Source organism: Chenopodium album, chromosome 13 (genome assembly GCF_948465745.1).
Source record: "Chenopodium album chromosome 13, dcCheAlbu1.1, whole genome shotgun sequence".
Taxonomy (NCBI): domain Eukaryota; kingdom Viridiplantae; phylum Streptophyta; class Magnoliopsida; order Caryophyllales; family Amaranthaceae; genus Chenopodium; species Chenopodium album.
In genome coordinates this window covers 15,691,307-15,717,477 of record NC_137846.1, presented here as the reverse complement: position 1 = coordinate 15,717,477, position 26,171 = coordinate 15,691,307, and the positions used below count along the sequence as shown (strand labels likewise).

The following is a 26,171-nucleotide window of genomic DNA, read 5'->3' as shown; positions in this document are numbered from 1 at the left end:
CTTAATAGCAAATATATATATATATATTGCAGGAACAAGAAAGCACAGAAGAAGGAGAAGTACAACAACAAAACAAAAATGCATCAACAGCAGAAAAAAGAAAGGAAACAGAAAATCAAATTCCTACAGTCAGGGATCCTGACAGAGCAAATACAAAGGGAAGAAGCAAGAGAATAAAGGGGCATTTCGAGAAAGGAAAGAACACAAAAAAAAAAACAAAAGCAATGCAAGCTAAAGGAGACACCAGAGAATTTGGAACAACAACACTAATTTAAATTCCAAAATTATTTTAAGAAAATACATATTGACAGGGTAAAGTCATATCCCCTACTCAAAAGTAATTACCTAAATCTCCTAACTAAAGTAGATAGGGAAGTAGGGTCGAATCCACAGGGAAACTGGTCTTTCTACTCCTAATTAATTAATATAATCTAAATTATTAAGTAACCAATTTGTTGTTATGGAAAAGTATTAAACTACGAAGAATAAGTTTAAGGGGAAGATTAATAATAAAGAAGACTAGGGTATAGGTTCACCAATAAATAATACTCCGGGGTAAAGCATAATAATCAACCATTAACATTGCATAGATAACATGGATCTAACAGGCTCTCGCAATTTATTAGATCTAAGTCTTAATGAAATTAGCCTATAATATTAAATTAACATCTGCTCGATTCATCAATTCAATATGGCTATACTTTCACAAGCCATAATTGTAAAGCATTAAAACGATTCAGTAAGATAATATCATGCAATATCAATAATCAATAATCGTCAATCATCAATGCAACAATTAACCAGATCATAAAGGGCTCTCGCTACGTATTACGATCACAGGATTAATCTACCGGTATTAAATCTCATCTCTCGAATCTCGACTTAACCATTTATAAATTAATCTGCATATTGACACTAGACCTAAACATCAATTCTCATCTCTCGAATCTTGAATTAATATTGTCAAACTCATGCATAAAAGATCTGCGCAAATCTAGTCACAGAGTATTAAATCAATCAATAGGAAACTAATCTAACATTGATAATTAACAACAATAAATTACCCCTTCATATTATTCATGGATCCCCACAAACCCTAGAAAGTGAACTACTCAGACATAATTAAATCTAAACTAAGCAAAGCAATTAAACAAGACATGAGGAATTGAAAGGAAGAAATTACTGAAATTAATTAAGATAGAAATCGTACCAAGACGGCGGAATTACAAAGTAATCAAGAACAAGGGAAAAGTAGAAAGAAAAGTCTAGAGAGAGAAAAATACTAAGTAGAGAGAGAAAGTAAAAGGGAAAGAGTCTCCCCAAATTATAATCCTAAAACGTACTTAAACAAAAATCTAACAACTCCTAACTAGAAGCTAAGTGCTTCGTCAAACTCAGCTCCCCAGAAACACGCGCCCGATCGGGCGCGCCTTTTTGCTCGCATTCCCTTGCTGCGCACCTCGCCCGATCGGGCTAAGCCTCGCACGATCGGGCGCGCCTAGGCCACGCATGGCCTTGGTTGCTGCTGCATCGCCCGATCGGGCTAAGTCTTGCCCGATCGGACCCTTGTGGCTCCTCGAGGCTTGGACTTCGATTGGGCTCGACTCCTCGGCCCAATCCGAATCTCCTCTTCGAGTCTTGAATACTCGGTCCAAACCTCGGTATTCCAAATACCGAGCCCTTAATCACCGGCTCGATGGCTCTAGCCGGCCTTGGGCTTCAACGACGGTCGTGCTCCTCCAATGCTCGTAGTTGCTTCATAAAATCCCGGGAAAATGCTCCAAAGGTGCAATTCCCTACAAAACTCAACCAAAACTACGAAAACACTAGAAAACACATATTAGTAATAAAAGTGGCTCTAAAGAGCCAAAAACACTACTAATTATGATCAAGGGACGGGGGTAAAATACTATATAAAATAGACATATCAAACTCCCCCAAGCCAAACCTTTGCTTGTCCCTAAGCAAAGAGCTCATCAATGAACATATAAAACATGCCTCACCCCAATAATCAAATCAAGCACAAACGATTCAAGGAAAATCTAATGAACATGCTTCAATATCAATCAATCTCATTCATCCAATTACTCTTCCTCCCCAACAATTGTCAAGTAGAGCAAACCAAATGAGCATATAGAATTCAAGACTAGTGCTCACACACTCAACTCTATTTATGTGGCGAGTAAAAGATGTACTCGATCGCTCTCCATCCCAACCCCTTTATGTGAACAATGCCCTCCCAAAACTCACACACTCGTGTGTTTAAAAAGACATACACTCAACCTAATAGTCGACTCGGAATATGTCAAGTCATAACTTGCATTGATAAACAACACTTTCACATTTACACAACTCTATGCACAAGGTCGGAAGGTCTTTAAAGCTTGTAATGTAAGGCTAGGGTAAAGGGTAGGATAAATTTGGGGATATGTGAGAGAAAAAGCTATGCATTAAGGGAGCCAAAACCTAATTAAACCCATGATCAAAAATAATGATCATACACATCTCCAACATAACCAACCCCAACAAATCCACCAAATATACTCCAATCATAAAAATCAATCCCAATACTTACATAATTCACTCATAAAAATATGATAATAATGAACTAGAGTGAATAAACAAACTTTGAACTAAAAACTTGAAATTTTTTTTTCTCTTGAGCAACCTTTATATAGAACATTTGAACATATAATAATTTTTTTCTTTTTGCTCTTTTTTCTCATTTTTTCTAGAAGTTCACTTTCTTTTTTTTTTCAACAAATTTCTCACTTTTTTTTTTCCTTGAACTTCTCTTTTTTTTCTTTTTCATCACACTTTTATTTTTCCAAGGGTATTCAACTTTTAAACTCATCAAAACAAAAATATGATCAAGAACAAATTACTTCTCAAAACCCACCCAAATTGTGCAAATAATGTGCACACTACAAACTCCATCACCTCACTCACTAATAGCTCCCCCAAGCCAAGCTTGGGACTAGTAACCAATGGGGCAAACATGGCTTGTAATGTGGCTATAAACAATAAAAGGTCACAAGCAACAACATGGGTAGCAAGAAGGGAACAAATGTATCTAAATAAATCTGAAGGCTACCTAAAAGAACAAATGCCTTCGTCCTCCACATGTGCATAATAATGAGTTATGAAACACTACTCATAGTTGCAAACCAATACTTAATTAATTGACATACCAGGAACTAATCACACATTCCTAATCAAATCAACTAGTCAAGCACTATATTCACAAGTAGTTGGACAAAATTGACGCATGTTTAGGAATCCAAGTAATTAAACTTCAAATCATGATCAACAAATCCACAATATTCATCATCAAATACCAAGAATCAAAACAAGTTTTTTTCTCAAGTAAGGGGCACAGGGAAGCATGATTTACAATTCATTGGAACGTATTTTTTTTATTTTTTTGATTTTTTTAATTTTTTTGTGTTTTTCATATAAGGAAAGCAAAAAAAACTAAACTAAAAAGCAAGTAAAAACTAAACTAGAAAGCAAGTAAATAGAGAGAAAGGAAAAAGAGTTACCAAGCGAAAGCTTACCCCCCAAGCCAAATCAAGCAATGCCCTCATTGACTTGGGAGTGTAACCTACTCCTCATCCTCATCCATCCTCGAATAGCCGCCACCACCATGGCTAGGACCGGCCCCTCCATGGCTCGAACCACCACCTCCATAACCCGAACCACCTGCAAAATAATTAGGGTCTACATTCCCCCCAAGCCCACCAAAAGGAGCATCGGTCCCATATCCATGGACCGATGAATAGTCCACATAGGTACCGTAGGCACTTGGGTCCGTGTATCCCCCTTGGGGATATTGGAACCAATCGGGGACAAGTGATTCGGGGGGAATAGCCCCCCGACGGGCATAATCATCATACATGGGGTATAAACCCCGCCCTAGGTTCCTCTCCACAACCCCAACCCTAGCATCTAGGGCTCCTACCCTAGTGTCCAAGTTCCTAACCAAACCCTCCATCCTCCCTTGCCCACTCTCTATCCTATCCAATTGGCTCCTAAAAGCCAAAAAGTCATATGGGGCGTTAGGGTCGATGTTGTAGTTGGTTGAGGAAGTGGGAATGTCATGTGTGTAGTGTTGGGGTGATGGTTGGTGGAATTGTTGTGGTGGTGAGGGAGGTGCTTGGGCCTCTCCTTGGTCTCCTAACTCAAAGGTATAAGAAGGAAGACCCTTCTTAAACTTGGTCAAAACCGGGTTAGGCAAGGTGAAAGCATTGTCTCTTCTACCCGACTCCCTATGAATCACCAACCAAGTCTCACCCCCTATTACATTAATCCAATTAAGGCCTCCTAAGTAGGGTGCGTCCATTAGGGTTGGTCCGGCTACCTTACCATCACCGTTAGGGACAAAACTAAGGTATTTGACCGCTATGTGAGTTACTAACCCACCAAAGTAGATTGGGACCTTAGACCTACCCGACTCGGCCGCATTGGCCACCCTCTGGAAGTGTTGGGTCATCTTATGAACTATGTTAAGCTTGTCACTCCTAGGAATCATGTATGACCCTAATAGCTCTAGTTCATCTCTCCTCACGTTGGCTGGCTCATGCCTCCCAAAAATGGTAAGGCCAACAAACCGTTGCCAAAGTTTTGGCACGGGATGTTGAATCCAAGTGCCCGTGGCATGTTGGAGGTTCAAGTTGGGGTTCCCCGTGAGGGCATGGTAGACAAACGTAATGTTGTCTTGGGGTGGTTCAATCGGTCTATCGGATTTCAAGTCAAACAATTTTCCAAAATCTTTCAAAGGAAGATGAGAAGAGTTGGAAAATGTAAGAATTTTTGAGTTTGGATGGAAGAATTGGAGGAGATCTTGGATTGAAGTGTGAGTTGAAGGTTTGAAAATGGAGGTTTTAGAGAGAGAAAGTGAGATGAAGAAGATGAAATAAGGAGAAAGTGAGGAAAGAAAGAAGAGAAAAGAAAATAAAGGGGGTCGCGGCTGATGGCACGCCCGATCGGGCGAAAGGTGAGATTTCCAGAATTGCTTTTGCGCGCCCGATCGGGCAAGCTCATCCCGATCGGGCGCGAACAAGAAGTAAAAATTCTCCAAATTGCTCGCCCGATCGGGCGAGCTTCGCCCGACATGTCTTTTCCTTCACTCGATTTTCCACAAAAATTCGCCCGATCGGGCAAAATTAGCCCCGAAATAAGCTCTCCTTGCGCGCCCGATCGGGCAGATTCGCCCGATCGGGCGAAAATAGCTCCGATTTTTGCATTACTTGCGCGCCCGATCGGGCGAGCCTCGCCCGATCGGGCCCTTACCCAGCTCGGTTGCACTTCTTATTTTCTCCAATTTCTTTTCTTCTTCAAATTTTTCTAAGTCTTTTTACCTGTCAAATTCATACCTGTACAACAACACTTATAAATGGTAAAATTTTGCTCTCCTCGCCTCTCTAAAATAAAAAAAATAAATAAAAATAAAGAAAAGGGAAACTAGCCTAGAAAGCAAGAAATACGGGTTGCCTCCCGCAAAGCGCTGGTTTATCTAGGTCCCGCACGACCCTCTTACCATGTTCTAGTTAAGAAGCGAAGCCCCTTGGCCTCTTGCCTGGTCGGGTGGTTCTTCACCCGATTGAGCGATCTTTAATCCGCGACTTAACTTTCTAACACGCCCGGTAAGGAGCCAATTCACCCTATCGGGTGGGTTCTCATTGGCTTGGACTGACGGTACTTTGCTATTGTTCGGTTGAGACCCCTTTTTGACCGTTGGTTGTCTCAATTTTTCACTTGGTTGAGCTATCACAACGTGGTCTGGCGGGACTCTCAACATAAGCTCGGTTTCCGCCACTTGAGCACCTGTCTCCACCTTCTCATCTTCAAAACCAAGGCCTTCACAGTGTAAGGCTCTCTCTATTTCGTCCACCTCTTCTTTCCATCTGTTAGTTGTACCTGTAGAAGATGCAATACGCGATACCGCCTCCAAGGGATCTTTAACAAGAGCTTGGGGCTCATTAGAGCAATTTTCAACCACATCAATTTTAAAACATTTCTCCTCTAACATGGGGCTTTTAGGGGTATTATTCAAATTAAAAACAATTTTGTCATCCCCAACTGATAGTGTCAATTTACCACACTTTACATCTATAATTGCTCCAGCAGTATTAAGGAAGGGTCTACCCAAGATAATTGGGGTACGCAGATCCTCAGCCATATCAAGAACAACGAAATCCACAGGTATATAAAATTTACCTACTCTAACCGGGACGTCTTCTAGAATGCCTATGGGGTATTTAGAAGAACGATCAGCCATTTGAAGAGTAATATTAGTAGACTTTATTTTACCCATTTTTAGTTTTAAACATACAGATAATGGCATGACATTAACACTAGCACCTAAATCACACAATGCATTATCAATCATTAGATTGCCAATATGACAAGGGATAGAAAAACTACCGGGGTCTTTTAGTTTGGGTGGAGATTTATTTTGTAGTACGGCACTACATTCAGCAGTAAAAGCGACAGTCTCTACCTCACTAATGGACCTTTTCCTCGTCAATATTTTCTTCATGAACTTTGCATATGCAGGTATCTGTGTAATTAATTCTGTAAAGGGAATTGTTACCTGCAAATCCTTCACCATCTCCAGGAACTTACCAAACTGCTTATCCACTTTAGTCTTCAAATGTCGATTTGGGAATGGTAGTTTGATGATTGGTTGTTGAACATCATTACTCTTGTCTTGGGATACAACCTTCCCTGGCGTTTTACCCTGCAAAGTAACATCAGAAATATTAGTACTACCCTTTAGCCCTGCAGGGCTAGGATTGGTATCCTTTGGGATAAAGGAATCAGGATTAGCAATTTTCGTTAGAACAGGTTCATCCTCTTTAGGCATAGGAGGCTCATCATAATGTGAACCACTCCGAAGGGTAATTGCGAACGCCTGCTCTGAGGGTTGTACTGGTTGCGATGATAGGGTTCCTTGTAGGCGAACCTAAAGAGCAGCGGCTAACTGAGCAATTTGAGTATCTATGACCTTATTGTGGGCTACAATCGAGTCAATTAGTGAGTCTCTACTCTCCATATGCTTCTGCATACTAGTTAACATCGCTCTAATTTCTGATAAAGCTGGGTCAGAAGGTGGTGGAGGAGTTTGTGGTTGGTTTTTCTAGCCAGTATTGGGATGGTAATATTTCTGCTGCGGTGGTGGTGCTAGTTGTTGTGGTTGTTGTGGAGGTGGAGGTGTGTGGTTTTGCACATTAGTACTCTTGTAGGAAAGATAAGGATGGTTCTGATACCCAGGATTATAGGTGTTGGAGTATGGGTTATTTTGCTTGATGGACTGAAAACCATTAACCTGCTCCATGGAACTCCTACACTCATGTTCCCAATGACCTACAATTCCACAATTTTCGCAAAAAGCATCGTTAGTATTATTATCAATTGCAGAAACATTGGCTATTTTAGAATTAGCAGTAGTAAGATTATCCAATTTCTGACAAATAGAGGTTAATTGAGATTGCAAATAGGATACAGAGTCGACGTGGTGTTTTCCTTTGTTTGCAAAACCTCTAGGATTCCCATATTGGGAATTATGGATCGCCATGTCTTCGATAACCTGACCTGCATCATCAACATTGAGGTTCATAAACCTCCCATTAGCTGCAGAATCTAAAATTGCTCTAGAAGAATTTCCGATCCCATTGTAGAAAGCTTGTATCAACTGCCACTGTGCTAAGTTATGATGGGGGCACTCTCTCTGCAGGTCTTTAAATCTCTCCCAAACCTCATATAGTGCTTCAACTGGCTCTTGGGCGAAATTCTGTATTGCGCTTCTCAATAGAGCTGTCTTCTCTGCAGGGTAATACTTGTTATAAAAATTCAAAACAAGAGTCTCCCAATTAGTTATGCCAAGTGCAGTTCTATTTAAACCATTAAACCACAGTTTAGCTTTTCCACATAAAGAGAAAGGAAAGAGAATCTCCCTTATTTGGTCTTGCGTGACCCCAGCTTGCCTTATAGTGTTACAATATTGACAGTAGTCGGCAATGTGTAGATTTGGATCTTCACCCTTAGCTCCACTAAATTGCTTCCTTTCTATCATCGTGATGAACTGGGGCTTGATCTCGAATTGAACTCCCTCGAGATCTGGCGTAGGAGAAAGGTGGGGAAAATGCGCCAAAGATGGCTGAGAATAGTCACTGAACTTTTTAGGTGGAATTTCTCCCATCTCTAACTCTGATTCTGAAGAGGTGTCTGGATCGCTGGAATCAGATGAAGGGTCTCTAGGAACTTCACCACCAGAACTCGCCAGTATTTGCTTGTATAAATTCTTTTGCCTATGGAAAGAGCGCTCGATCTCAGGATCGAATGGAATGTAACCTGATCTGGAATACCTGGGCATAAACAGAGAACTAAAGAGACAAATATGAGAACTACCTCAAAGAACTGATGTCCTTTGAGGCAAAAGAAAAATAATCTAGACTAAAAAAACAATTAGAAATAAAAATAAAACCGTTTCCCCGACAACGGCGCCAAATTTTGACAGGGTAAAGTCGTATCCCCTACTCAAAAGTAATTATCTAAATCCCCTAACTAAAGTAGATAGGGAAGTAGGGTCGAATCCACAGGGAAACTGGTCTTTCTACTCCTAATTAATTAATATAATCTAAATTATTAAGTAACCAATTTGTTGTTATGGAAAAGTATTAAACTACGAAGAATAAGTTTAAGGGGAAGATTAATAATAAAGAAGACTAGGGTATAGGTTCACCAATAAATAATACTCCGGGGTAAAGCATAATAATCAACCATTAACATTGCATAGATAACATGGATCTAACAGGCTCTCGCAATTTATTAGATCTAAGTCTTAATGAAATTAGCCTATAATATTAAATTAACATCTGCTCGATTCATCAATTCAATATGGCTATACTTTCACAAGCCATAATTGTAAAGCATTAAAACGATTCAGTAAGATAATATCATGCAATATCAATAATCAATAATCGTCAATCATCAATGCAACAATTAACCAGATCATAAAGGGCTCTCGCTACGTATTACGATCACAGGATTAATCTACCGGTATTAAATCTCATCTCTCGAATCTCGACTTAACCATTTATAAATTAATCTGCATATTGACACTAGACCTAAACATCAATTCTCATCTCTCGAATCTTGAATTAATATTGTCAAACTCATGCATAAAAGATCTGCGCAAATCTAGTCACAGAGTATTAAATCAATCAATAGGAAACTAATCTAACATTGATAATTAACAACAATAAATTACCCCTTCATATTATTCATGGATCCCCACAAACCCTAGAAAGTGAACTACTCAGACATAATTAAATCTAAACTAAGCAAAGCAATTAAACAAGACATGAGGAATTGAAAGGAAGAAATTACTGAAATTAATTAAGATAGAAATCGTACCAAGACGGCGGAATTACAAAGTAATCAAGAACAAGGGAAAAGTAGAAAGAAAAGTCTAGAGAGAGAAAAATACTAAGTAGAGAGAGAAAGTAAAAGGGAAAGAGTCTCCCCAAATTATAATCCTAAAACGTACTTAAACAAAAATCTAACAACTCCTAACTAGAAGCTAAGTGCTTCGTCAAACTCAGCTCCCCAGAAACACGCGCCCGATCGGGCGCGCCTTTTTGCTCGCATTCCCTTGCTGCGCACCTCGCCCGATCGGGCTAAGCCTCGCACGATCGGGCGCGCCTAGGCCACGCATGGCCTTGGTTGCTGCTGCATCGCCCGATCGGGCTAAGTCTTGCCCGATCGGACCCTTGTGGCTCCTCGAGGCTTGGACTTCGATTGGGCTCGACTCCTCGGCCCAATCCGAATCTCCTCTTCGAGTCTTGAATACTCGGTCCAAACCTCGGTATTCCAAATACCGAGCCCTTAATCACCGGCTCGATGGCTCTAGCCGGCCTTGGGCTTCAACGACGGTCGTGCTCCTCCAATGCTCGTAGTTGCTTCATAAAATCCCGGGAAAATGCTCCAAAGGTGCAATTCCCTACAAAACTCAACCAAAACTACGAAAACACTAGAAAACACATATTAGTAATAAAAGTGGCTCTAAAGAGCCAAAAACACTACTAATTATGATCAAGGGACGGGGGTAAAATACTATATAAAATAGACATATCACATATGTAGTTTTGCTTTAATTTATAAGTATGTAATGATATTTTTTCTTTAAGTAAATTTATTATCCTAAGTAACTAAACTCTTATATTATGCTAAGATCTCTTTTATGATATTTATTGTATGCAGGTAACTGCTATTATACGCACTAGTAACCCCAATTAATACAGACAGGTAACCGTATATATTATGCAAGGTTTTCTTATTTAGGTATGATAAAGTAACTATACCATCAAGTAACACCTACACATACAAACAAGTAACACCAATAAGTGACAAGAAGTAACCCCTATATATATCATCAAGTAACACAATAAATAAAAAATAAGTAACCCCTATTATCCTATAACAATAACCCAATAAAAATAAGTAACCCCTATTATCATATAACATAAATAAATAACAAGTAACCCCTATTATCCTATACAAGTAACACCTATAAATGTCATCAAGTAATCCCTAAATATACCATCAAGTAACCCAATAAATAAAAAGAAGTAACCCATATTATAAATATACCATCAAGTAACCCAATTAATAAAAAGAAGTAACCCTAATTATAATATACAAGTAACCCCTTTATACTATACAAGTAACACCTATAAATGTCATCAAGTAATCCCTATATTTACCCTCAAGTAACCCAATAAATAAAAAGAAGTAACCCTTATTATAATATACAAGTAACCCCTTTATACTATACAAGTAACACCTATTACACTATACATGCAACCAATTTAACAATAAATTGGTAACCCTTATTACATATACAAATAACCCCTAATATACTACAGAGGTAACCACTTGTATACTATAATCTCAACATAAAAGTAACCAATAAAAAAAAGTTTAAATAGCAATAAAGCAAAGTACACTAACAAATATTCACACATATAAATTAACACAATTAGAAACATATAAAGAAACATTATATATTATCAGTTCAGAAGAATATCTATAAAGAGTCTGTTCAAAAACTTATTACTTTCGGCGAGATGAGGGCTTTGATTGATTTCCTTTGACCTTAGACATTTTTGCCTTAGTTTTTGCCATAATTACAGCCAACGAAGCATCTTCATCCACATTCTTTTTTGATTCTTCTTTAGCCAACTTTTTGTTCCTTTTTCATCTAGTTTCTGTTTTGCTTGTTTTTTATCCAACTTTTCCTTTTCTTTTTCTTCATTTGTTTTCTGTCTTGCTTCTTTTTTGGCCAATTTCTCTTTGGCTTTTTCTTCCTTTTCAGCTTGAGCCAAGGCAATAAGTTCTTCTTTATCAATCTCTTCATTAACTAGAACTTCATCATTAATTGCATCATGGTTGGCTACAAAAACTTTAACCTTCCCCAGAACATCTAGCCGTAATCGATTCAAATTACACAGGACCAATGATGCACAGATTTCAGCTCGGTAATGAAGACGATCAACTGGCTGCAATGCCAAAAAAAAAGAACAATATAAACAATACACCCCAAATAAGAAAAATAACATAAAATTGTACCAAATAATTATATCAAAATGACCATGCAATACCTATGTCAAATTTTTACACTTAAATTCTTCGCCTTGGTATACAGAACAATGATATAAGCAAAACACCCCACAATCATTATTCTTTGGACACTTCTGTGAATCAATTGGGATCATTCTAATAGGGAAGTTGTTGACAAGTTCCCCTTGATCATGATTCTTTAAAACCTGATACTTTGAAAATTAATGTCTATGAAATGCACAACAAAAAAGGTCAGTTAATCAACAAAGTATAAATAAACAAAACTAAAATGCTTAATTAATAAAACTTACAAAATACAAAACAAGAGTATAATAACACGTATGATGTTCATCAAAAGTCCTAGTAATATTCCTTCCAACACCCAAGAAATACCTTCTGTTGTCTAGATAATCAACAGAGTTGTTGATGAAGTTTATTACAACAACAGAATAATGATTGAAATAGTAGACGGGAATAAAAATCTGCATAAAAGAAACATTAAATTAATTTCTAATAATATGCAAACAAGTAATAATAAATGAAACACTATATATAACATCAATTAACACCAATAAATTACAGGAAGTAACCTTTGTATATACCAACAAGTAACCCCTGTATATACCAACAAGTAACCTCAATAAATAATAAGAAGTAACCCCTATACCATTAAGTAACCCCAATAAATAACAGAATTAACCTTTATACATACCAACAGCTAAGTCATATAAATCATAAGTAACCCTAATAAATATCAAGAAGTAACACCTATGTACCATCAAGTAACCCCAGTAAATAACAAGAAGTAACAATATAAATACCATCAAGTAACACCAATAAACTACAGAAGTAACCCCCTGTATGTAACATCAAGTAACCTCAATACATAATAAGAAGTAATGCTATCAAGTAATCCCTATATACATAATATCAAGTAACCCCATATAAGCAAGCACAATAAACAACATCAAGTAACCCTTATACCTAATATCAAGTGATGCAAATATGGTATCAAGTAACTTGCTACCAATTACACACATATATATCGACGTAAAATAGAAATAACATAAAATTAAATGACATACCAGCTTTGCATCAAACAATGCAATAGATTTAACAGCATCAAGCCATTGATCCCATGCCCCAAAAATTTCTTGTTCAAAGGAGCATCCTTCTCCACTGAATATACAACACAAAAGAGGTAACTAAACATATTGAAACAAGTTAAAATGATATATAAAACATTAAATAAAATAATAAAAATCAACAAAGCATAATATTGAAATTACCATATGTTCACCACCAAAATATAACTTGGTAACAGTTGCTGCTTTTTGGCACTCAAGATAATTCAGCAACACAAAAAAACAGTCCATAACCCGACTTGAAATAAGTTCCTCCTCAATCAATGTCATTAATTCTTCACGCGGCAAACTATAAAATTCGGAAAAATACACCAAAACTTCCCTGTTTCAAAAATTTTAAAATAATTAATTAATAAAATAAAAAATTCAATAAAGATATATATATATATATATATATATATATATATATATATATATATATATATATATATATATATATATATATATATATATATATATATATATATATATATATATATATATATATATATATATATATATATATATATATATATATATATATATATATATATATATATATATATATTATTACAGAGAAATCCCTAAAACTTACATCATATTAACAGCTTCATAGTTGTCACCAAAGCAATAATCAGCAACCTGAAGCCTTAAACTCTTCATTCTCTTAGCTTTTGGATTATAAACTCTCAGAAACCTTGATATTAACTGTAAAGAATAACCTCCAGTAGCACCACAATCAATATCACATATTAAATGATCTTCAGAACTAGTACTACATTCATTATCTTTAGAAAACTCCTCACCATCACTTAAACAATCAGAATGCAGAACTTTCATTGTTGTTTTCCCTACATCTTGCTTCTCAGAAGAAACCATCCCCACTTGATTCTCAGAAGAAGGCTTCTCAGAAACATCAGCAATAGGAGCATGAACAGAGGTTACTCCAACAGCAACATTCCCTGTTTACTTCTCAGAACAACATTCAGCAGAAGGTTCAACAGGTTTCATTAAATCATTCACAAGTAAATTGGAATCAGCACCCAAACTCATATCAATATCTGGAACTGGTTGAGCACTAATTTTAGTGAGAATGTCCTTGTTGTGACCCAGTGTTGGAGATATAGGCATCTCCAGCTCAGGATTAGTATAGGAAAAAAGAGCAAAAGAAGGCAATTTATCTACTAACTTTTTCATTGCAATAGCATGATTTGTAATCTTTTTAATTTGATCCCAAAATGACGAATCATTAAAGATTGGATCCAGCTGATTTAAAATAGGAGACCTTTCTTTTTCTGGAAGCTTTGAATCAACTTGAATAGCTTCTGATTGTAACCTTACAGACTGAATATTTTGTTCACACTGGTATGAAAATAGCTTTAAATCTTTTCTTATCAGCATATACTTCTCTTCAACATCCTGAAATCATTAAAAGTAAAAGAATTTGATCAACATATATACAAGCAATTAACCCCTATATATTTCATCAATTAACCACAATATATATAATCAAGTAACACATATACATGCCATCAAGTAACCTCAATATATAAAAGCAAGTAACCCATGAATGTCTCATTAATTAACCCCCATATATACAAGCAAGTAACAGCTATACATGTCATCAAGTAACCCCGATAAATAACAGTAAGTAACCCATAATATTTCATCAATTAACCCCCATATATAATATCAAGTAACACCTATACAAGTCTTCAAGTAATCCTATATATGGTATCCTATATATGGCATCAAGTAACCCCTAAAACACCATCAAGTAACCATCAATATATACCAGCAAGTAACACCTATACATGTCATCAAGTAACCTCCAAATGTAACAGTAACCCATAAATGTTTCATCAATTAACCATGTATAGATGCACATATATAAAATCAAGTAACACCTATACATGTCATCAAGTAACCACACTGTATAAAATCAAGTAATCCATAACCAACAGGTAACCCCTATATATGGCATCAAGTAACAACAAACATTACATAACCAACAGGAAACCCCTATATATGGCATCAATTAACCCCTAACACACTATCAAGTAAACATAAAAAATTTGCTATAATAAAAAAATGATAATAAACTGAAGTGTTTTGTTTGTAAAAGAAAAATTGATAAATGATATTGATATAAAAAAAAATAAATAAAAAGTACTCACATTCTTTGCTAGCATATGAATTTCTTCATTTGATTCAATTCCAGCAGGCATATTGAATGTGACAACCCGAGGAAAATCACTTACAGACTTGTCTTCAACAACAGATTTCTTATTTTCCAACAATTTCATCTCTTCTATCTTTTCCTCTGTCTTTTTAGCTTCAATAGCTAATACCTTTGAATTATTATTGGAAATCTTTGTTACATGATAAGTAACTTTATCAAGATCTGCCATACCATAGACTCTATCTTCCTCAGCCAATCGACTCCTAAAATCCTTATCACTCCAGTGCTGAATCAGGGGCAAAGTAGAAGGTAAAACATTACCCCGAAATCGCAGTCTATGGAAATAGCATATTTGCAACAGCAACAGACAACCAGGAACATATTTTTGATTTGCAGAATAGCTTGACAATTTTTCAGCCAAGTCATCCAAAACATATTGGCACCAGTTGTACTCTTGAAATAGATGAACATTTTCCAAAGCCAAAACCAACTTGAAATCAGCTCTTCTATTTGGCGTTGGAGCAAGCAAAGTTATCATAGAATACATTAAAAAGCACTTCTTAAACTCATCATTCCCCATTCGCATTCCTTCATTACTTGTCATAACTTCAACCAATTGAGGGACCGTTACTTCATGCTTTGAGCGCCCATATAAATCTTTCCAAGTGTTCTTCAACTCACTGTTTGCGTGAGCAGTAGAAATAGGAACAGGTAGAGGACCAATTGGAATTTGAAAAACATCATGAACATCATTTGCAGTCAACTGAAACTTCTTTCCCGTCGGCATAACAAACATGCGACTGTTGGGAACAAAACAACCACACAACCACCTAATCATTTCCGTTGGGAACTCATTTAACTGTATCAAACTCAAGCTGCCAAAGCCAATATCTTCTATAGCTTGTAATTGTTGTTCAGTTAAACGTTTCATGAACTGAACGATACCTGAAGGTCTACATCGAAGAACAACTTCATCCCTACTAAAAGAGAAAATTATAATAAATTAAAAAAGAAATAAAAGGAATATAGCGTAAAATAACAAATAAAACCAAGGGAACAAGAGATATGAATATTTACCCCTCATCAACATTCAACACTTCAACAACTTCAGCAACAGCTTTAGAAGATCTAGGCAATCTTCCTCTTCTAATAGCTGGTTTAACATCCTCCAAATCTTCATCTTCTTGAATAATCAACTTCCTCTTCTTTTTGAATGGCTTCACATCCTCCTCCTCCTCTTCACTTTGAACATCAAAAGAAACACCACCCTTACATAATTCAAGTTCATTTAATTTTTCCTCTGGCAGAACAGAGGAAATAGGATCTTCACCATCATCAGTTGTAAGATTCATGTCACCCTGCCTCCCAACCAATTGTTTACCATTTATACTATTTTCATCATTATTTTCATTCTGTTCATCCAAAAAAAAATTATTTGATGCTGTATTTTCTGCCTTTGATGCAACATCTTTATTTGATGCTCCAATTTCTGTCTCAAATACTTGTTCTTCAGAAACAATAGCCCTTGAACCATCTAGTCCACATCTTATTGCTTTTGTAAGAACCACTTCTTCCTTTTCTAACTGATTTGCATTACCTGTGTCAAGGGAAAAATTAAAAATATAATAGACATACAAACAAACTGAAAAAAAAAAAACAGATATTCAAACAATATACTAATCATACAATTAACTCATACATAATACCTAAGATTATTAAATAGTCACTGAAGCAACAACATCATGTAATAAACAAGCAACTTCTATATAATGAACAAGCAATCCTATATAATGAAAAAACAATGAAAATACATAACAATCCAGCACAAAGTAATTATTACAATATAAAACAACTACATGCTACATACTGAACAATATAAAACAACTACATGATACATAGTCAACCAAGTAACTACTACAATATAAATCAACTACATACTATATAATGAAGCAAATAAATCCTATTGAATCAATCAAGTAACTTTAATAATATAAAACAAGTAAATCATACATATGAATCAAGTAACTCCTACTTAACTTATTAAGTAACTCCTACAATATAAAACAAGTAACTCCTACAATATAAAACAAGTAAGTCATACATAATGAATCAAGTAACTCCTACTTAATTTATTAAGTAACTCCTACAATATAAAACAAGTAGCTCCTACATAATGAATCAAGTAACTCCTACTTAATTTTATTAAGTAACTCCTACAATATAAAACAAGTAACTCCTACATAATGAATCAAGTAACTCCTACTTAATTTATTAAGTAACTCCTACAATATAAAACAAGTAACTACTATAATATAAAACAAGTAACTCCTACGTAATTATGAATCAAGTAACTCCTACTTAATTAATCTAGTAACTCCTACATAATGAACCTAATATAGTAACTCCTACAATATAAAACAATTGACTCGTACATAATCAATCAAGTAACTCCTACATTATGCAACAAGTAACTCCTACATAATAAATAAAGTAACTCAGATTTAACTAATTATATAAGAACTCTAAATTCAAACATGAAAATGAGAGCAATTAGACATGCAAGTGAAAAATAGATATAATCAATTCATAAGACAAGCAAAATAACACAAGACATCAACATGCTTAGAACAATATAATCGAGAACAAAATTCATCAAAATAAGAGCAGAGAAATGAAAATGAAAAGCAATAAGACATGAAAATGAAAAATAATATAATATATTAAAAAAAACAAAAGCAAAATAAGACAAATAAAACATCAACATGAAATATATATAATCGAGAACAAAGTTCATCAATATAAGAACATAAAATGAAAATCTAGGGTTTCAACAAACAGTTAATCATAATTCAAGTTCAGAACAGCAAAAAAACAACATAATGTAGATGTAAAGTGATTAAAAACGTAAAAAATTCAAAAATTAGGGTTTAGAAACTACCTAAGCCAACAACGGAATTGGTAGAAGTCGATCCTTCATTTCAAGAACCACATTTTATCTTCAACACCACCATTTTAAGTAGCGAACAAGCGAAATTGAACGAAAATGTGAAAAAATGAAGAAATTGACAGAGAAATTTGAAGAACAGAGAGAATTAGAGGAGAAGAATTTGAGGAGAGAGAAAATGGAAGAAGAACAATTTGAGGAGAGAGAAAATGGAAAACAGAGAAAATGGGTAAACTTTAGGAAAGAAGAAGATTTTAATGTTATAAAATGAAAAAAAATAAAGGCGCGTGTTTTTTGTTTAAAAAAAATAATAGAACCGTTTTGTATAACGGAGCCCGTTATATCAAACGGACTGGACCAGCGAGTTGGGCTTATATGATGGCTGGCCACATGGTGTGGCCAGCCACATGGTGTGGCCAGCCACATATAAGAATTAGTGTAAAAGTAGAGACGCATGTGATGAAAAGAGAGAAAAAAAACATGTATAAATAAGGAAATGTTGTAATACTTGTGAAATCTTCTAATGGTAAATATTGCAATATTTACGAAGAGAGAAAATTCCACTTGCAAGCAATTAGTGGTTCGTACACCCAGGTGTACCATGCGCATGATACACCTAGATTAAAGCGGAATGAACATCGTATATAATTATAAAGAACATTATGAATTTATAAAAGAACATATCACTGAAATATAAAGAACAAAGTAATTTCTGATAAATGGTATTTAAAAAAGGTAAAAGATAATTACTAATTGAATTTTACAAAAATTTAATGTCAAATCATTTCAAATTTTGTTTTGTTTTTTTTTTTTTTTTTGAAGGAATCATTTTAAAATATTTAGATATCAAGAATTTCTCTATCCAAAATTATTTTCACCCAAATATAATTCAAAATTTCATTTTTAAATTTCAAAAATTCAAAATTCAAAATTTAAGAACATGTTATTCAAGTATAAAGAACATACTTAATTTATAAACCTTAAAGAACATTGTTTGTAATGTAAAGAACATATAGTTAGGACACAAAAAAATATATTGATTAGACCCAAAACATATTTGATATTTAAAAAAATGATAAAAGAACATTCATCAGATATGAAGAACATCATGTTCAACCTTTGAAAATATTACCAAAACAGAATAGATAAAAAAAATGAAAAATACTTCTCTTCAACAACGAATCCGTCAATTACAGCTTTCAATTAAAAGATTCATGGGAATGATAAAATCAACTCCGTAATAACATTAAATCACTTTGAAATCCAAAATTTATCATGACTTCTCTCTCTAACGAAACTCCATTTCACTCTTAACAAAAAAATAAAATTCTAAAATAAATTAATTTCATAAATCAAGGAATATAAATAACAAATCAATCCCTTAAATCAAGGAGAGAATCATTTTTTTTTTCCCACTCATGTACTTTGTATTTGCACACGATATTCTTTCCGTGTTTATATACTCTTGTATTCTAAGTGTGTGTACCATGAGCATGGTACACTCGAGTGTATGATGAAAATTTCGACAAGGAATATATTCAAACAAATCACATTGTCCAAAAAAAAAAAAAAAAAAAAAAAAAGAACGGCTTTCATGGATGTATAGTTTTTCCTCGAGTTGTTAAGTGGACTTGACAATTCACGATAGAATCACTAGCCAAAAAAATTACCAAGTACAACAATAGATGATGATTTGCCTTGTCATGAGACAGTGACCAGAATTAATTTTTTAACATTTCAAAATTGGACCAGCAATTATTTGATGCAATGTAAAAAGCTTCCTAATATACTTCCTCTGCTTCTTTTAAAAAACAAGCAATAATCCTTGCACACACAAGCAAACACGTTCACACACAAGTCAACAACAACAACAACAACAACAACAACAACAAATCCCTTTTCCAACACTAAATATGTTCAGAGTAGTAGATAAACAAATCTATTAAAATGGTCTTTCAATATTGTAAAAGTAATTACTATTGAATGGCAGACAAGAAAATGATATTCTACAATATTCAAGCATAGTATTAGCATTGAAAATTGAGCTTTAAAAGTTCAGACTATGAATTGTAGGAGTCAATCAGACAATCACCGTAACAGGCAATTTCTATATCATTTCAAATGCAAGATCCATAACATATATATTCAAATAAACCAAGATATAAAATACAGGACTCTTGCTCTTCTTTTGGTATCCATAGACCAGTTGTTAATATCATATCCAACCAATCATAGGAACATCAGGGTTCCTCAAATTTCAATCGACATCAGTTGTCTGCAAAGCAAGAAAGAATGCACATTAGCATGCAAGCAAAGTCGTATTCAAACATAACTACATATCAGACTTAATTGGTACTTTATCATACCTCATGAAGAAACTGATTGGAACTTATTTGAACTTATTGGGCATAAAACTTGTGTTATTAAAGTGAAAAGAACACACCCTAAGTCATGAAATTGTTATAGCAAGTTGGCTTAGTATTTATTAATCAAAATTGGTCATACTCTCTCCATCCCCAAATTAAAGTCTTGTTTGTCTTTTGCACATGTTGAAGATAAATATATATTCTAGGTAGTGGAAGAAGAGAGAGAGAGAGAGAGAGAGAGAGAGATGAAAAAATACAAACTTGCCCATTTGATTGCAATCATAAATTGGGTACTTGTTTTTCTAAAATGGGCAAGATGCAATATTTGTGAAACTTCCTTAAAGTTAAAAATAGTGCAATGTTTAAGGAGCGAAAAAATATAGGATAATAGAGTTTAATAATAAAAATTAGATGACAAAACAAAACTTCAATTGAAGGACAAGTTTTTTTGGGTAAATTGAGACTGCTATTAAAAAACGAAAATACTATTTTCGGCCCTGCGAGTTTAGATCTAACCAATACTGATCATACTGATTTTGCTTATCATTTTAGCTTAAAATTTGGCTTAGGATCATCAGTAACAAAAACTAGATAATCAAGGACAACAATCTTGTCTATTAAGAGTATTAACCTACCGAGAAAGCTTACACACGACCACTTAGTACTTCAATGGATGTTAGAATCTGAAATTGACATGATGGCATTCAATTTAAATTGATTATAAACATGACAAGATCTGGTATAGAAGCAAAGTTATTGTAAATGAAGTAGACTACAGAACATGGAGAGACCAAAGAACTTTGAACTTACAAAGTACTTCATATTATAATAAAATAAGCAATGTAACAATATTTATTTTGTTCAAATACTAGTTGGTAAGATATCCCAAAGCAACAGTAAAAAGAAGCAACTTACTACATCAAAATACTGCTTGTAGTCACTTGTGCAATACACTCTTCTTAGCCAGCTTAGGCTTCTTGTAGGATTGGTGCTGTAACATAAATTATAGTTAAAGTTAGTAATAGTAAATAATGCCAAATGCAGAATGCTTAACATTTAGGTATTCAACACTACCTTTTGCCTTTCCAAAGCCTCCTGATCTATTCTCTCCTTCCAGTTGCTTTTGCGTAGTTTAATTGGCCGGTTTCCAACATATTTACCTGCCAAACAGGGATTTTATAAAAAAATAAAAATGTGTGGCACAGATTCCATAAACAATATACAAACTGGCAAGGGAGAGCTAAGAATCAATTAGTTACAGTTCCAAACTACTTCCTACTAATACAATTCTATTATTGGCAAGAAACAGAGTGCATCACTCTGTATAGACAATATGTTACTACCTGACCAAACCCACAGCATATCTGGGAATCGAATGCAATGATCACACAATTATGCAATTCAGCCAAACAAAACAAGTAATGGTTTCAAATAAACCCATTGTAAGTTGGCAGCAAGGCCATAACTTCTAGCAACAGGCACAGTGGGTGGCAAAGAATGGGAAGTAATGAAAAAATTATTTGACAAACTAATTGTATGTAACTGATGAAAAACTTAAAACAGGCAATCACGCAATTGACTAGGTGTTCTATGAATAGGCTAAGATATATACAGAGTGAAAGACAGTCAACACCACATCATCATTTTAGATATAGATATACATACCATTCATTTCTTTTAGAGCGGCGGCAAGATCTGTAGGGTTGGCAAAGCTCACAAATCCATAACCCTTAGTCTTACCAGTCCGTTTATCTCTAACCACCTATAAAAAAAATATTTAAAAATAAATAAATAAATAAATAAAATTAATAATAATAATAATAACCCAGTTAAATTTCCCAAACAAGGGAATGGGAAAAATCAGACAATCCACAAAACACAGTAACTTACTTTGGCCATGTTAAAGGAAGGAAAGCGTGAAAATGCTTTTGATAAGACATCATCATTCACCTCATTTCCAAGGTCGCCACAAAATAGGCGATAGTCATCTGAAAAATACAAATCAGTCAGCGCCAAAACTCAAATACAGCAGCATGAGGAACATAAATGCATACATGAGACACAAAGACAAATTAGCAATACAAGAACTCAAAATTCTGGATTTCTTGGAATACACAGACCTTGCACGATTACTCTATTACCAAAGAAGTCTGAAATATCACATTTACCCAATCAAGCAAAACTGCAAAAGATAGTCTTGTGACAGCAATGAATGAACCTAAATTTCCTGTGGAAGAAGAAATAAAAAGAACCAATTTTTTGGACATCAATCGAACTGGCTACATCAAGAACTCTGTAGCATTTACAGGAATTTACTCACCATCACTCAGCTTCAGACTACCATGTTTAATTCCCAGCTGTTGCCTGGTTAACACACCAATATACAGCTCTTAAATGACTCTAATAGATGATAATCTAAGCAAGAAAAGGTACTAAAGTACAATGAATCCTCACCGTTAAGGATACAGAAAAACATCAAAAGAAAGAGATGTAGGCAAGTTGGTGAAAACAATGTGAGAGATAATTACATACTAGCTACATGCAATTACAATTGTGACAACAAATCAGCTTACAAGATGGTCTGAACTTTTATTCAACAGATTTGGCTGTCTCCAGCTGACAGTACTCTTTTGTTGTAATATTTTGTGGACAACACATCCAAAATATGCACAAGTCAGAAACCAAATAAGCATAAGATTCATTAGTGTACAGGTCCAGATCAGAATGCAAGGGCTACCAAATTTCAGAGGGTTAATAGTCTGAGGGTGAGGCACTGATGCAAAGTTGGAGAAAATACTTCTTTATGACATAGCAACAATAATTCTATGTTATTATAATCAAAAGAGATTAAAGTATTCACAGGTTGGTAGCGCCAAAGCAAGATTCCAAGAAACATACAACTATACCAATACAGGGTATATATCACAAAAGGAAAAGAATAAACATACTTTCTGGCCACTCGGCAAGTGTTGGATCCTCCCATGCCTGACCAGCAGCTCTACGAGGTACTGCTTTCTTCTTGGTTTCCGCTTTATGTTCAATGTCACTGCTTGCAAGAGCTGCTTTGACACTCTCTAGAGCTTCAGGAGTGATAGTTTGTGCATCCTTTTGAAATAATTGTTGTGCCTGTAATAGAAAACAATAACATCATCAATAAAATACAGTGACAAAAGTAATGATACTATAAACATAATATCCCAATGATTCTCCACCAGTGCAGCAAAAGACAACCATGGTTTGTTTGCTATAAGTTTAAAATAATAAAACCAGAATGAGGTATTGATCCCCTTTGACATCGCTCCACAAAAATAATGTACCAGGCAGAAAGCATCGTAACACATGGCTAACAAAGTCGCCAAATGGAGTGATTGAACCACCCAAACATACAAAACTTTTCAATCTATCTTATCTTACCGTTAAAAAAGGAAAGGTTGGCTTTCCAATCCACCATTTCACAACTTCTCTATAGGAAGTTACAATAGAAGAAGAAAGAGGAAAGGAAGCCACGCCAAATTTCAATTTTTATGATACAACATCTAATAATTTAAATCAATGGCATGGACATGATGACATTACATCCATAATTCCACATTAAAGAGTATACCATTTATATTTACTCTCATCCCTTGAATCCACTCCAAAATTGGTATCCCATTCAAAGCACATAAATAACATATACCTATACATGGTCAACTAAAAAGTCTTAAGAAAAGCTCTTAAAACTACTTTAGTATTGCCTTTTTAAGAGCTCAATCAGTCAGAAGGCAACTCCAATTTCTCACCAGAAAGACAAAAAAGTCATTTAGAAACACAAGTGGTATGCATTTGGAATTAGGAATAAGAACAAAAGAGTATTCTTTAAAAAGGTAATTCATTCGTTTCCAATAAGGTTCAGCTCTTCATTCCACCATAATTATTATTTTAAAAAAAAAAATTCATAATCCCCACATTTCTTTAATATTACCTAACCCAAATTTATGAGTTCATATAACAACCAAACAACTCTATTGTGACCAGACTGATTATAACCTCAAAATAAGATGTTAGCTTACATCCATTGTTAAAGCTATTGCTAGGATACCCGTATTCTTGTACTTTTGTCCATTTCAACTTCTACTTAATACATAACAATTAACAACACATATCTTTCCAACCATGCAAATATTCAAAGCATACAGAACTCCTATATTGAACGTTAGGATGGCACAGTTAATAGCTGAGAAGATTGGCTAGGTGAAATTAAAGGTGGCAGTGGGAAGACAGCAGCAAGGCAGAGTTTAACATAATGATGGTAAACAATGCAGCAATCCACCCCCTCGGCCCCTCTCTGCCCCTAAAACCTCTCTATTTTTGTTGTGCCAGTGGGAAGGTTGGATAATTTGGATGCAGCAAAGCTGCCTAACCCAAGGAGTGTAAAATAAATTACTCAATAAATTGGTTTCAGTAATGGTTTGACAACCACATATTATACAGTGGATTAGGAAATAATTGTTTCGGCATTTGGTTTAAAAAAGCAAGAATCAGAAATAGCCTAATATATTTGGAATCAATAAAACTCAGGTGTGTTGACCAGAGACAAACGTAACCTGCTAACAACAAAAGACTTTCCATGTTTAACACAAAGCACTTCAAGCAAGCCGTCATAGTTAATTACAGCAAATCCATACAGGATCACTTCCTATGTTAATGTTTTTGTTGAAAAAGATGGTGTGACCGAACTCTAACTCCTTTTCTTTCCTCAAATATTCAATCTTTTCTAACATCTATTCTTTCTTCCATCCGCCTCGACTAAGAAATCAACAATTACTCGAAAAAAACTTAGTAACCCGTCAATTACGCATTTCGTAATACAAATAACCACCATCCGAAACAACCTAACATTACATCCTAACCCTAATCAGTTCCAGTTCCATAAAATATCAACTACCCACAACATTCAACACCGAACAATTCATCAAATTTCAATTTTTAAACAACAATAGAGCTTTAAAACCTATCAATTTAGCATAATATCTAAAAACTAACAACAAAACCAATGCAAAATCACCAAAATTTCACAAGAAAAAAAAGATTGAAATCAAAATCTTTAACAACCTGCTGAAATTGGGGGAGCGTGTAAACCCCTGGTGCGGCAGGATACGCTGAAGGGGCGATGGGAGCAGCGGTAGGAATGACGGGGACGGCGGCAGGAAGCGGCGGTTGCGGCGGCGCAGCGTATTGAGTTTGTTGGAGATGAAACGGCGTCGGAAAATACGATCCATTTGAATATGTAAACTGCGAAGAAATTGACGCAGATGACGATGAAGGTGCCGTCGACATCGCCTGAATTTGAATTGCAGGAACTATTGAATGTGAATTAAGAATAGTGCGGGATTAATTTAGGGTTTGGAAAATTAGGGTTTGGAAATTGGGGATAATTTGAAGGGGGGAGAGAATAATTGGTAGTGTAAGGAGGAAGAAGGAAAAGAATAGGGCGATTATTCTAGATTTTTCTTTCTCCGGGAAAAGTTAACCAAATACTTCAAGAAGTTGTTGGAAAACGTTTTTGACTTCGACTCTTCTAGTAAGCGAACTCTTTATACGAATACGAATTGTAACCGAGTCTAATTTTTATTAGACTCGGTTTTTCTAACGTGTGCCCATGGCACACATTAAGAAAACATATTCATTATACGAAATAATTATTTAATGATGAGGAATATCTATATGGTAGATTTAAAATAAAATATGAAAATAATAAAATTTTCATTATTTCCTATAGGAAAATTGAAAACCAATACTCCCACCTTTAGATTTTTTTCTCAAAACAATCCCACCTTTTCGAATTCCCACAATAATCCCACCTTTTACCCTGATATTCTTAAAACCAGTCTTTTTCATTTAATGACCGGTTAATTATATTTTCTTTTTTTTAGTAGGTAAATACACTA

General features: G+C 34.9%; 1 protein-coding gene across 1 annotated transcript; it reads right to left on the bottom strand.

Annotated features, from left to right (window-relative positions):
- Positions 1-19,815: 19,815 nt before the first annotated feature.
- Positions 19,816-25,767, bottom strand: LOC145576395 (uncharacterized). Its single transcript, XM_081634163.1, has 7 exons — positions 25,336-25,767; positions 23,190-23,367; positions 22,132-22,229; positions 21,907-22,003; positions 21,316-21,401; positions 21,157-21,232; positions 19,816-20,150 (listed from the first exon to the last, which is right to left on the bottom strand). Exons 1-6 carry the CDS (start codon positions 25,558-25,560, stop codon positions 21,179-21,181), a joined length of 738 nt encoding a protein of 245 aa, XP_081490289.1. The 5' UTR covers positions 25,561-25,767; the 3' UTR covers positions 19,816-20,150; positions 21,157-21,178.
- Positions 25,768-26,171: the final 404 nt, after the last annotated feature.

Bases quoted from the DNA above. Each gene is read 5' to 3' on its own strand.
- LOC145576395 (XM_081634163.1), bottom strand. From the start codon at position 25,560: ATGTCGACGGCACCTTCATCGTCATCTGCGTCAATTTCTTCGCAGTTT. The intron at 22,230-23,189 runs GTATGTTTATTC...TGTATTTTTCAG, and splicing joins ACTTGCCGAGTGGCCAGAAA to ATGACTATCGCCTATTTTGT. The intron at 21,402-21,906 runs GTATGTATATCT...CCTGTTTGGCAG, and splicing joins CGCTCTAAAAGAAATGAATG to GTAAATATGTTGGAAACCGG.